General features: G+C 37.1%; 1 protein-coding gene across 1 annotated transcript in view; it reads right to left on the bottom strand.

Moving 5' to 3' along the window:
• LOC132553320 (uncharacterized protein C10orf67, mitochondrial-like) overlaps nucleotides 1–13,095 on the bottom strand; it is a 47,803-nt gene that overhangs the window by 18,072 nt on the left and 16,636 nt on the right. Inside the window, exons 10-11 of the mRNA XM_060217555.1 lie at nucleotides 12,955–13,020; nucleotides 12,415–12,450 (exon numbers count right to left, since the gene is read on the bottom strand). Coding sequence (XP_060073538.1) covers nucleotides 12,415–12,450; nucleotides 12,955–13,020 — 102 coding nt within the window. The remainder of the gene's footprint in view (nucleotides 1–12,414; nucleotides 12,451–12,954; nucleotides 13,021–13,095) is intronic.

Genomic DNA, 13,095 nt, shown 5'->3' with positions numbered 1-13,095 from the left:
TCCATCCGCATCCTTCTTCTCTGTCAGGAGATGCAATTGTCCATTACGGTCAAGCATCTTCCGGGCAGGTTGAATGTGTTGGCGGATACCCTCTCCAGGCGCCGCCAACCGGTGTTGACGGAATGGCAGCTGTGTCCCTCGGTCTTCCGGGGAATTTGTCAGGTGTGGGACAGACCTTTGATAGATCTGTTTGCCACTTCTCTGAACAATCAGCTGCCAACCTTCGTCTCTCCGGTCCCAGATCCGAAGGCTTGGGCTGTGGACGCCCTTTCTCTGGACTGGGACGGGATGCATGCTTATGCATTCCCTCCCTTCAACCTGGTGGGCAGGGTGCTTCAGAAGTTCAGGGAGCATCACTGCTCCTTACTTCTGATAGCCCCCCTGTGGCCGAGGCAGCCTTGGTTTCCGGAGCTCTTGTCGTTTCTGGTGGAGGAGCCACTGGCTCTCCCCACCAGACCGAATCTCCTGCGTCAGCCTCGGTCCAGGACGACACACTCTCGACCAGAGATCCTCCACCTTCACGCGTGGAGGCTATCTCTGGAAGCCTCGCCAAGGCAGGCTTTTCTCGAGAGGTGTCAGATCGCATCGCGCGATCTATCAGGGCTTCCTCTTCTGCCGTCTACCAGTCCAGATGGAAGATCTTCTGTGATTGGTGTGTCGGCAGGGAGGTTGATCCATTCGAAGCCTCTGTTCAGCTGATTGCGGATTTCCTACTCTCTCTGTTTAGGGACCGCAATCTGGCACCTGGCACTATTGCTGGCTATAGGACAGCAATTGCCAGTGTCTTGGCTTTTTACGGCAGGAAGGAGATAGGTTCTTCCTCATCTCTTTCTGCCCTAATCAGAGGCTTCGCTTTGGATAGACCCAGAGTTCGGCAGCTGGCCCCGCAGTGGAATTTAGCCTTGGTGCTAGATTCCCTGACGAGGTCACCTTACGAGCCTATGGAGTCTGCCTCTTTGAAGTTTCTAACTTTTAAGACAGTCTTCCTTTTGGCTCTGGCCTCTGGACGTAGGAGGAGTGAAGTGCACGCCCTGTCGTCACTTCCTTCCTGCCTTCGTTGGTCCAGAGGCTACGCTGCCGTTACTCTTTTAACTGATCCTTCCTTCCTTGCGAAGAATCAAGTCCCGGGGTTCTCGCCCGATCCCATCAAGATTCCGGCTTTGACTAGCTCGGAGGAGAGGGATAGATTGCTTTGTCCCTGTAGGGCTCTTAGGTTTTATCTCGATAAAACCAGGGGGGGGGGCGGGGCTCCAGATCCCGTCTGTTTTTGCCTATCAAACAGGGACAGCGAGACATCTCCTCCCAGTCGGTGTCTAGGTGGGTATGCCAGGTCATTAAGTATGCTTATGAGCATTCTGATGACCAGGCTCGGGCGAGGGTGAGAGTGCGGGCTCATGAGGTAAGGGCCCTCGCTGCATCCTGGGCCCTTCTTAATGGGTCCTCCTTTCAGGAGGTCATGTCTGCTGCCTTCTGGCGGGGCAGGGATACATTTACAGATTTTTATCTGAGATCCCTGGCTTCCCACTCAGAAGGATTGTATTCTTTGGGACCTCTGGTGGTTGCACAGTCTGTGGCTGTGCCCCCCCGTTAGCCCCGGGGCTCGTCTTTTCCGTTCGGCGGCACGTGGTTTACCTGCTCGGTCACGGGGAGGTTGCCCCTTCTTATTCTATGCACTCTGTCCCCCCTCCCTACCAAGTTTAGTGTGCTAGATGGGCTGCCTGGCTGCTAGTCACCACTACGGTAAGACGAATTCGCATACTAAAGTTATGGTAATTATTACTGAAATGAAATTGAGGTTTTTTAATGTAAAACCAATTTTCATGAGGTAATACTTACCATAACTTTATGGAGTCCCACCCTATCCTCCCCTCTTCCTATCTGCCTGACTGCCCCTCTACGGGTGCTACATAAAGGCTAAGAGGAAGGGAAATAACTCTATGTTCATGACGTGAAGGCTCATGGTCGTAGGGAGGGCGGGATTTTTGAATCTTTTGTTTTTGGGATACAAAGATGGGTGTAGGTACCATATTTGCATACTAAAGTTATGGTAAGTATTACCTCATGAAAATTGGTTTTACATTAAAAAACCTCAAATTCAATTAACTCTAAGTTAAATATTGAATTCCTGAGTTGGTATAAGGCTACACAAATAAAGAACAAGTCATTAAGATTCACGAAATACACAATACAGTATATTTCCATTTGGTAATATCCTCAGTATCATTTAATTATTATTAAAGTTTCTTCAAATAATTTTACCCTACCTAAAACATTGATTATCAGAACACAACATACAAAATAAATAACTGACAAAACAAAAGTCATTGTTATATAACTATTTGATATTTAGGTTAACACACACAGAACACTTTTTTACAATCAGTGTACAATCATATAAATCAAATTTTGTGTTATAACATTAGTGACACCAGACTCTACAATGTATCAAATATCAATGAATAGTTACAGACAGTTCATTAAGTTAATGTTGAGATGAAAGTGTTATTCATTTAAATAAGATGTGAGATAGTAATTCAAATAAACAAGTTTAAGAATATCATTCAGTGTTGTTAACGCTTTAATCATCCTTACTTCAGTGAGAGTAAAATGTGACTAGACATTAGAATATAACCACAGTTGAAATGTAGCAGCACTCATTCTTTTGGACAGGTCATCAGTAATGAAGTCCTCATCAGTTATTAGGTCTGGCGAGTCATTTAGCATGAGTTTGAATCACGTACTGTAAACCATGACAAATGATGATTTTCAACAAATCTCCTCTGAATACCGAATCATCTACCAAAAGTAAATACTTATTACTTGTTCGCTGTTTCTACTATATACCTATACATTAGATCTGATGTACAGACTGGATTATTGTCTCTCAACATAGTCTGTTTATATAGTACTGATGTACAGACTGGAATATTGTCTCTCAACATAGTCTGTTTATATAGTACTGATATACAGACTGGAATATTGTCTCTCAACACAGTCTGTTTATATAATACTGATGTACAGGCTGGAGTATTTTCTCTCAACACAGTCTGTTTATATAGTACTGAGGTACAGACTTTTTAATATTGTCTCTCAACACAGTCTGTTTATGTAGTACTGATGTACAGGCTGGAATCAAGTCTGTTTATATAATACTGATGTACAGGCTGGAATTTTGTCACTCAACACAGTCTGTTTATATAGTACTGATGTACAGGCTGGAATATTGTCTCTCAACACAGTCTGTTTATATAGTACTGATGTACAGGCTGGAATATTGTCTCTCAACACAGTCTGTTTATATAGTACTGATGTACAGACTTTTTAATATTGTCTCTCAACACAGTCTGTTTATATAGTACTGATGTACAGACTTTTTAATATTGCCTTTCAACACAGTCTGTTTATATAATACTGATGTACAGGCTGGAATATTGTCTCTCAACACAGTCTGTTTATATAGTACTGATGTACAGGCTGGAATATTGTATCTCAACACCCTTTGTTTATATAATACTGATGTACAGGCTGTAGTATTGTCTCTCAACACAGTCTATTTATATAGTACTGATGTACAGACTGGAATATTGTCTCTCAACACAGTCTGTTTATATTATACTGATGTACAGGCTGGAATATTGTCTCTAAACACAGTCTGTTTATATAATACTGATGTACAGGCTGGAATATTGTCTCTCAACACAGTCTGTTTATATAATACTGTTGTACAGACTGGAATAGTCTCTCAACACAGTCTGTTTATATAATACTGATGTACAGGCTGGAATATTGTCTCTAGACACAGTCTGTTTATATAATACTGATGTACAGGCTGGAATATTGTCTCTCAACACAGTCTGTTTATATAATACTGATGTACAGGCTGGAATCAACTCTGTTTATATAATACTGATGTACAGGCTGGAATATTGTCTCTCAACACAGTCTGTTTATATAGTACTGATGTACAGGCTGGAATATTGTCTCTCAACACAGTCTGTTTATATAGTACTGATGTACAGACTTTTTAATATTGTCTCTCAACACAGTCTGTTTATATAGTACTGATGTACAGACTTTTTAATATTGCCTTTCAACACAGTCTGTTTATATAATACTGATGTACAGGCTGGAATATTGTCTCTCAACACAGTCTGTTTATATAGTACTGATGTACAGGCTGGAATATTGTCTCTCAACACCCTTTGTTTATATAATACTGATGTACAGGCTGTAGTATTGTCTCTCAACACAGTCTATTTATATAGTACTGATGTACAGACTGGAATAGTCTCTCAACACAGTCTGTTTATATAATACTGATGTACAGGCTGGAATATTGTCTCTAAACACAGTCTGTTTATATAATACTGATGTACAGACTGGAATAGTCTCTCAACACAGTCTGTTTATATAATACTGATGTACAGACTGGAGTATTGTCTCTCAACACAGTCTGTTTATATAGTATGGATGTACAGACTTTTTAATATTGTCTCTCAACACAGTCTGTTTATATAGTACTGATGTACAGGCTGGAATATTTTCTCTCAACACAGTCTGTTTATATAATACTGATGTACAGGCTGGAGTATTGTCTCTCAACACAGTCTGTTTATATAGTACTGATGTACAGTCTGGAATGTACAAGCTGGAATACAGTCTGTTTATATAATACTGATGTACAGACTGGAATATTGTCTCTCAACACAGTCTGTTCATATAGTACTGATGTACAGGCTGGAATATTGCCTCTCAACACAGTCTGTTTATATAGTACTGATGTACAGGCTGGAATATTGTCTCTCAACACCCTTTGTTTATATAATACTGATGTACAGACTGGAATATTGTCTCTCAACACAGTCTGTTTATATAATACTGATGTACAGACTGAAATAGTCTCTCAACACAGTCTGTTTATATAGTACTGATGTACAGACTGGAGTATTGTCTCTCAACACAGTCTGTTTATATAGTACTGATGTACAGGCTGGAGTATTGTCTCTCAACACAGTCTGTTTATATAGTACTGATGTACAGACTGGAGTATTGTCTCTCAACACAGTCTGTTTATATAATACTGATGTACAGGCTGGAATTTTGTCACTCAACACAGTCTATTTATATAGTACTGATGTACAGGCTGGAATATTGTCTCTCAACACAGTCTGTTTATATAATACTGATGTACAGGCTGGAGTATTGTCTCTCAACACAGTCTGTTTATATAGTACTGATGTACAGACTGGAGTATTGTCTCTCAACACATTCTGTTTATATAATACTGATGTACAGGCTGGAATATTGTCTCTCAACACAGTCTGTTTATATAATACTGATGTACAGGCTGGAGTATTGTGTCTCAACACAGTCTGTTTATATATTACTGATGTACAGGCTGGAATATTGTCTCTCAACACAGTCTGTTTATATAGTACTGATGTACAGACTTTTTAATATTGTCTCTCAACACAGTCTGTTTATATAGTACTGATGTACAGGCTGGAATATTTTCTCTCAACACAGTCTGTTTATATTGTACTGATGTACAGGCTGGAGTATTGTCTCTCAACACAGTCTGTTTATATAGTACTGATGTACAGACTGGAATGTACAAGCTGGAATACAGTCTGTTTATATAATACTGATGTAGAGACTGGAATATTGTCTCTCAACACAGTCTGTTTATATAATACTGATGTACAGACTGGAATATTGTCTCTCAACACAGTCTGTTCATATAGTACTGATGTACAGGCTGGAATATTGCCTCTCAACACAGTCTGTTTATATAGTACTGATGTACAGGCTGGAATATTGTCTCTCAACACAGTCTGTTTATATAATACTAATGTACAGGCTGGAATATTGTCTCTAAACACAGTCTGTTTATATAATACTGATGTACATGCTGGAATATTGTCTCTCAACACAGTCTGTTTATATAGTACTGATGTACAGGCTGGAATATTTTCTCTCAACACAGTCTGTTTATATAATACTGATGTACAGGCTGGAGTATTGTCTCTCAACACAGTCTGTTTATATAGTACTGATGTACAGTCTGGAATGTACAAGCTGGAATACAGTCTGTTTATATAATACTGATGTACAGACTGGAATATTGTCTCTCAACACAGTCTGTTCATATAGTACTGATGTACAGGCTGGAATATTGCCTCTCAACACAGTCTGTTTATATAATACTGATGTACAGGCTGGAATATTGTCTCTCAACACCCTTTGTTTATATAATACTGATGTAAGGACTGGAATATTGTCTCTCAACACAGTCTGTTTATATAATACTGATGTACAGACTGAAATAGTCTCTCAACACAGTCTGTTTATATAGTATGATGTCTCTGGAGTATTGTCTCTCAACACAGTCTGTTTATATAGTACTGATGTACAGGCTGGAGTATTGTCTCTCAACACAGTCTGTTTATATAGTACTGATGTACAGACTGGAGTATTGTCTCTCAACACAGTCTGTTTATATAATACTGATGTACAGGCTGGAATTTTGTCACTCAACACAGTCTGTTTATATAGTACTGATGTACAGGCTGGAATATTGTCTCTCAACACAGTCTGTTTATATAATACTGATGTACAGGCTGGAGTATTGTCTCTCAACACAGTCTGTTTATATAGTACTGATGTACAGACTGGAGTATTGTCTCTCAACACATTCTGTTTATATAATACTGATGTACAGGCTGGAATATTGTCTCTCAACACAGTCTGTTTATATAATACTGATGTACAGGCTGGAGTATTGTGTCTCAACACAGTCTGTTTATATATTACTGATGTACAGGCTGGAATATTGTCTCTCAACACAGTCTGTTTATATAGTACTGATGTACAGACTTTTTAATATTGTCTCTCAACACAGTCTGTTTATATAGTACTGATGTACAGGCTGGAATATTGTCTCTCAACACAGTCTGTTTATATTGTACTGATGTACAGGCTGGAGTATTGTCTCTCAACACAGTCTGTTTATATAGTACTGATGTACAGACTGGAATGTACAAGCTGATACTCTCACAGTCTGTTTATATAATACTGAGTCTGTTTATATAATACTGATGTAGAGACTGGAATATTGTCTCTCAACACAGTCTGTTTATATAATACTGATGTACAGACTGGAATATTGTCTCTCAACACAGTCTGTTCATATAGTACTGATGTACAGGCTGGAATATTGCCTCTCAACACAGTCTGTTTATATAGTACTGATGTACAGGCTGGAATATTGTCTCTCAACACAGTCTGTTTATATAATACTGATGTACAGGCTGGAATATTGTCTCTAAACACAGTCTGTTTATATAATACTGATGTACATGCTGGAATATTGTCTCTCAACACAGTCTGTTTATATAATACTGATGTACAGACTGGAATAGTCTCTCAACACAGTCTGTTAATATAATACTGATGTACAGACTGGAGTATTGTCTCTCAACACAGTCTGTTTATATAATACTGATGTACAGGCTGGAATATTGTCTCTCAACACAGTCTGTTTATATAATACTGATGTACAGGCTGGAGTATTGTGTCTCAACACAGTCTGTTTATATATTACTGATGTACAGGCTGGAATATTGTCTCTCAACACAGTCTGTTTATATAGTACTGATGTACAGACTTTTTAATATTGTCTCTCAACACAGTCTGTTTATATAGTACTGATGTACAGGCTGGAATATTTTCTCTCAACACAGTCTGTTTATATTGTACTGATGTACAGGCTGGAGTATTGTCTCTCAACACAGTCTGTTTATATAGTACTGATGTACAGACTGGAATGTACAAGCTGGAATACAGTCTGTTTATATAATACTGATGTAGAGACTGGAATATTGTCTCTCAACACAGTCTGTTTATATAGTACTGATGTACAGGCTGGAATATTGTCTCTCAACACAGTCTGTTTATATAATACTGATGTACAGGCTGGAATATAATATAATACTGATGTACATGCTGGAATATTGCTCTCAACACAGTCTGTTTATATAATACTGATGTACAGACTGGAATAGTCTCTCAACACAGTCTGTTGATATAATACTGATGTACAGGCTGGAATATTGTCTCTAAACACAGTCTGTTTATATAATACTGATGTACAGGCTGGAGTATTGTCTCTCAACACAGTCTGTTTATATAGTACTGAGGTACAGACTGGAGTATTGTCTCTCAACACAGTCTGTTTATATAGTACTGATGTACAGGCTGGAATATAGTCTGTTTATATAATACTGATGTACAGGCTGGAATATTGTCTCTCAACTCAGTCTGTTTATATAGTACTGATGTACAGGCTGGAGTATTGTCTCTCAACACAGTCTATTTATATAATACTGATGTACAGGCTGGAATATTGTCTCTCAACACAGTCTGTTTATATAGTACTGATGTACAGGCTGGAGTATTGTCTCTCAACACAGTCTATTTATATAATACTGATGTACAGGCTGGAATATTGTCTCTCAACACAGTCTGTTTATATAATACTGATGTACAGGCTGGAGTATTGTGTCTCAACACAGTCTGTTTATATATTACTGATGTACAGGCTGGAATATTGTCTCTCAACACAGTCTGTTTATATAGTACTGATGTACAGGCTGGAATATTTTCTCTCAACACAGTCTGTTTATATAGTACTGATGTACAGGCTGGAGTATTGTCTCTCAACACAGTCTATTTATATAGTACTGATGTAGAGACTGGAATGTACAAGCTGGAATACAGTCTGTTTATATAATACTGATGTACAGACTGGAATATTGTCTCTCAACACAGTCTGTTCATATAGTACTGATGTACAGGCTGGAATATTGCCTCTCAACACAGTCTGTTTATATAGTACTGATGTACAGGCTGGAATATTGCCTCTCAACACCCTTTGTTTATATAATACTGATGTACCGACTGGAATATTGTCTCTCAACACAGTCTGTTTATATAATACTGATGTACAGGCTGGAATATTGTCTCTCAACTCAGTCTGTTTATATAGTACTGATGTACAGGCTGGAGTATTGTCTCTCAACACAGTCTATTTATATAATACTGATGTACAGGCTGGAATATTGTCTCTCAACACAGTCTGTTTATATAGTACTGATGTACAGGCTGGAGTATTGTCTCTCAACACAGTCTATTTATATAATACTGATGTACAGACTGGAATATTGTCTCTCAACAAAGTCTGTTTATATTGTACTGATGTACAGACTGGAGTATTGTCTCTCAACACAGTCTGTTTATATAGTACTGATGTACAGGCTGGAATATTTTCTCTCAACACAGTCTGTTTATATAGTACTGCTGTACAGGCTTGAGTATTGTCTCTCAACACAGTCTGTTTATATAGTACTGATGTACAGACTGGAATATTGTCTCTCAACACAGTCTGTTCATATAGTACTGATGTACAGGCTGGAATATTGCCTCTCAACACAGTCTGTTTATATAGTACTGATGTACAGGCTGGAATATTGTCTCTCAACACCCTTTGTTTATATAATACTGATGTACCGATTGGAATATTGTCTCTTAACACAGTCTGTTTATATAATACTGATGTACAGGCTGGAATATTGTCTCTCAACACAGTCTGTTTATATAATACTGATGTACAGGCTGAAGTATTGTGTCTCAACACAGTCTGTTTATATATTACTGATGTACAGGCTGGAATATTGTCTCTCAACACAGTCTGTTTATATAGTACTGATGTACAGGCTGGAATATTTTCTCTCAACACAGTCTGTTTATATAGTACTGATGTACAGGCTGGAGTATTGTCTCTCAACACAGTCTGTTTATATAGTACTGATGTAGAGACTGGAATGTACAAGCTGGAATACAGTCTGTTTATATAATACTGATGTACAGACTGGAATATTGTCTCTCAACACAGTCTGTTCATATAGTACTGATGTACAGGCTGGAATATTGCCTCTCAACACAGTCTGTTTATATAGTACTGATGTACAGGCTGGAATATTGTCTCTCAACACCCTTTGTTTATATAATACTGATGTACCGACTGGAATATTGTCTCTCAACACAGTCTGTTTATATAATACTGATGTACAGGCTGGAATATTGTCTCTAAACACAGTCTGTTTATATAATACTGATGTACATGCTGGAATATTGTCTCTCAACACAGTCTGTTTATATAATACTGATGTACAGACTGGAATAGTCTCTCAACACAGTCTGTTGATATAATACTGATGTACAGGCTGGAATATTGTCTCTAAACACAGTCTGTTTATATAATACTGATGTACAGGCTGGAGTATTGTCTCTCAACACAGTCTGTTTATATAGTACTGAGGTACAGACTGGAGTATTGTCTCTCAACACAGTCTGTTTATATAGTACTGATGTACAGGCTGGAATATAGTCTGTTTATATAATACTGATGTACAGGCTGGAATATTGTCTCTCAACTCAGTCTGTTTATATAGTACTGATGTACAGGCTGGAATATTGTCTCTCAACACAGTCTGTTTATATAGTACTGATGTACAGGCTGGAGTATTGTCTCTCAACACAGTCTATTTATATAATACTGATGTACAGGCTGGAATATTGTCTCTCAACAAAGTCTGTTTATATTGTACTGATGTACAGACTGGAGTATTGTCTCTCAACACAGTCTGTTTATATAGTACTGATGTACAGGCTGGAATATTTTCTCTCAACACAGTCTGTTTATATAGTACTGCTGTACAGGCTTGAGTATTGTCTCTCAACACAGTCTGTTTATATAGTACTGATGTACAGACTGGAATATTGTCTCTCAACACAGTCTGTTTATATAGTACTGATGTATAGGCTGGAGTATTGTCTCTCAACACAGTCTATTTATATAGTACTGATGTACAGGCTGGAATATTGTCTCTCAACACAGTCTGTTTATATAGTACTGATGTACAGACTGGAATATTGTCTCTCAACACAGTCTGTTTATATAGTACTGATGTACAGACTGGAGTATTTTCTCTCAACACAGTCTGTTTATATAGTACTGATGTACAGGCTGGAATATTGTCTCTCAACACAGTCTGTTTATATAATACTGATGTACAGGCTGGAATATTGTCTCTCAACACAGTCTGTTTATATAATATCATCACTGCACTATTAAAAAAACTCATAGCAGTTGATTGTCTTATTAAAATACTGATGTAAATTTTGTATACGATTGAAATACTGTGCTCTTGGAATTGATTCCCAATATAATGTTTATTCCAACAACAAAAAATGTTTTCATGTCTGACCTTCCTTTCTTCCTGAATTTAGATCAAATTTTGGCAGGTTGAACAAAATATGTCTTGTGATTTGAATCAATTGGAACAATGAAATACTACATGACATCTTTGGATTAGTAGGTTGATAGTTTATTGGTGTGATTGAATGAGGATTAGTTTTATTGTTTAATGTAAGAAGATGTTTATCAATTGGTAGATCATGTTTGGTGTCTAGCCATCAATTGTTACTAATTGTTAGTGGCTACAAATATCCTAACAAGCAAAGAACACAATAAACACAGCACATATTCTTTACCATTTCTTCTGCCTGTAACACAACAATAGATATGCCATGTTAGCCACATTACCAGGCCTATGTTGTATATCAATGACACTGATGGGAATGTGAAGGGTAAAGTGTAAGTCCACTATAATAATACGGAAATTGAATGATCAAAGAGAAACCTATCCCCATTTAACACTGGAGTCTTCCACTATTGGATTTATACAACTTAAATGAACATGACACAATACAAACAAAGAACACATATGCAACATAAACCATAAAGCTCCACAACCCTATGAGATTGTACAAAAGACACCATTCGATACAAATTTAGATAAGATATTAGAGAGCCAAGCAATGAATTAATCATACAGCTGTTCCTGAATACCTATTGACAAAACTTGATTTGCTGAATAACAGAAAAAATCCTTTGTGTTCATACTTGGCCACAATATCATCAGGAGTGATGGAACATACTAACCAGTGGATTATTCTAATTGATCTTTGTATGTCTGATGGTATTGATATATCAGTAACCAGACAATAGCATTAATAAGCCTACAGGACATGCCCTTTAAACTTCAAAACTGATCAGCAAGGCCTCCTTCAATTGTCAAATGTAAAATGACAGCCCAGCCAAGATTTGAAAAGAATCACAGCACTTAAAACTTTGATAAAAATAAAGAAAAGAGAGACATATTCATATTTGCAAGAAACAATTCCACAAGGAGAAATAAAACTTACACCACCACATCTAATCAATATACACATGCATTTGTTTACAGTCAATATGGGAAATTAACAGAAAAAGAAAAAAAAGTTAATAGCAACCTGATGACTATTCATAGAACTTTCTATAAGCATATTCTGAAAAGTAAATGTGTTATCACTGAAAGCAAATGAGAAAATAGAGATTATTGTTGAATATAATTTCAACTCTCTTATAAATGATTAGGATAATAGTTCCATTTATCACTTTCATGACACTATAGAGATGTATTTAATCAAAATGTATTAAGAATAACAGGTTCATAAAAATAAAATACTGAAAATAATTATTTAGCTTATAAGTGCATTTTACTGAAGAAAAATCTATTTGTTTTGACTGATTGAAGATATACAGCATTTATAGAAATGAAAGATCATAGTGCATTTAAAACTATAAGGAATGAAAACAGTTACAACAATAACAAAAAAGTAATAAAAATGTTACATGTATTTGTACAAATAAACAATGCTCAACTCAACAAAATATTGAATGTCAACAAAAACAAACATTAAAGCAAAATAAAAAAAAAATCAATACTCAACAAAGACTGTAAATATACATCAGCTGTTTTGCACAGTACCAAGGGAGATAACTATACTTACAAGTCTTTTAGAGGAGGCCTGTTCCTGTGCAGCATTGGCTTTCATTGTCTCAGTCTCCTTTTTAAACTAATTTAATGAAAAAATTGTAGAGAATTAAATTCTGACATTGATTGAAAGAGTGTTCTCTCAGTAGTGGTGTTA

This window comes from Ylistrum balloti, unplaced genomic scaffold (genome assembly GCF_031769215.1).
Source record: "Ylistrum balloti isolate Yb309-2 unplaced genomic scaffold, AGI_CSIRO_Ybal_v1 Utg370318, whole genome shotgun sequence".
NCBI lineage: Eukaryota > Metazoa > Mollusca > Bivalvia > Pectinida > Pectinidae > Ylistrum > Ylistrum balloti.
This window is presented reverse-complemented; position numbering and strand designations above follow the sequence as displayed.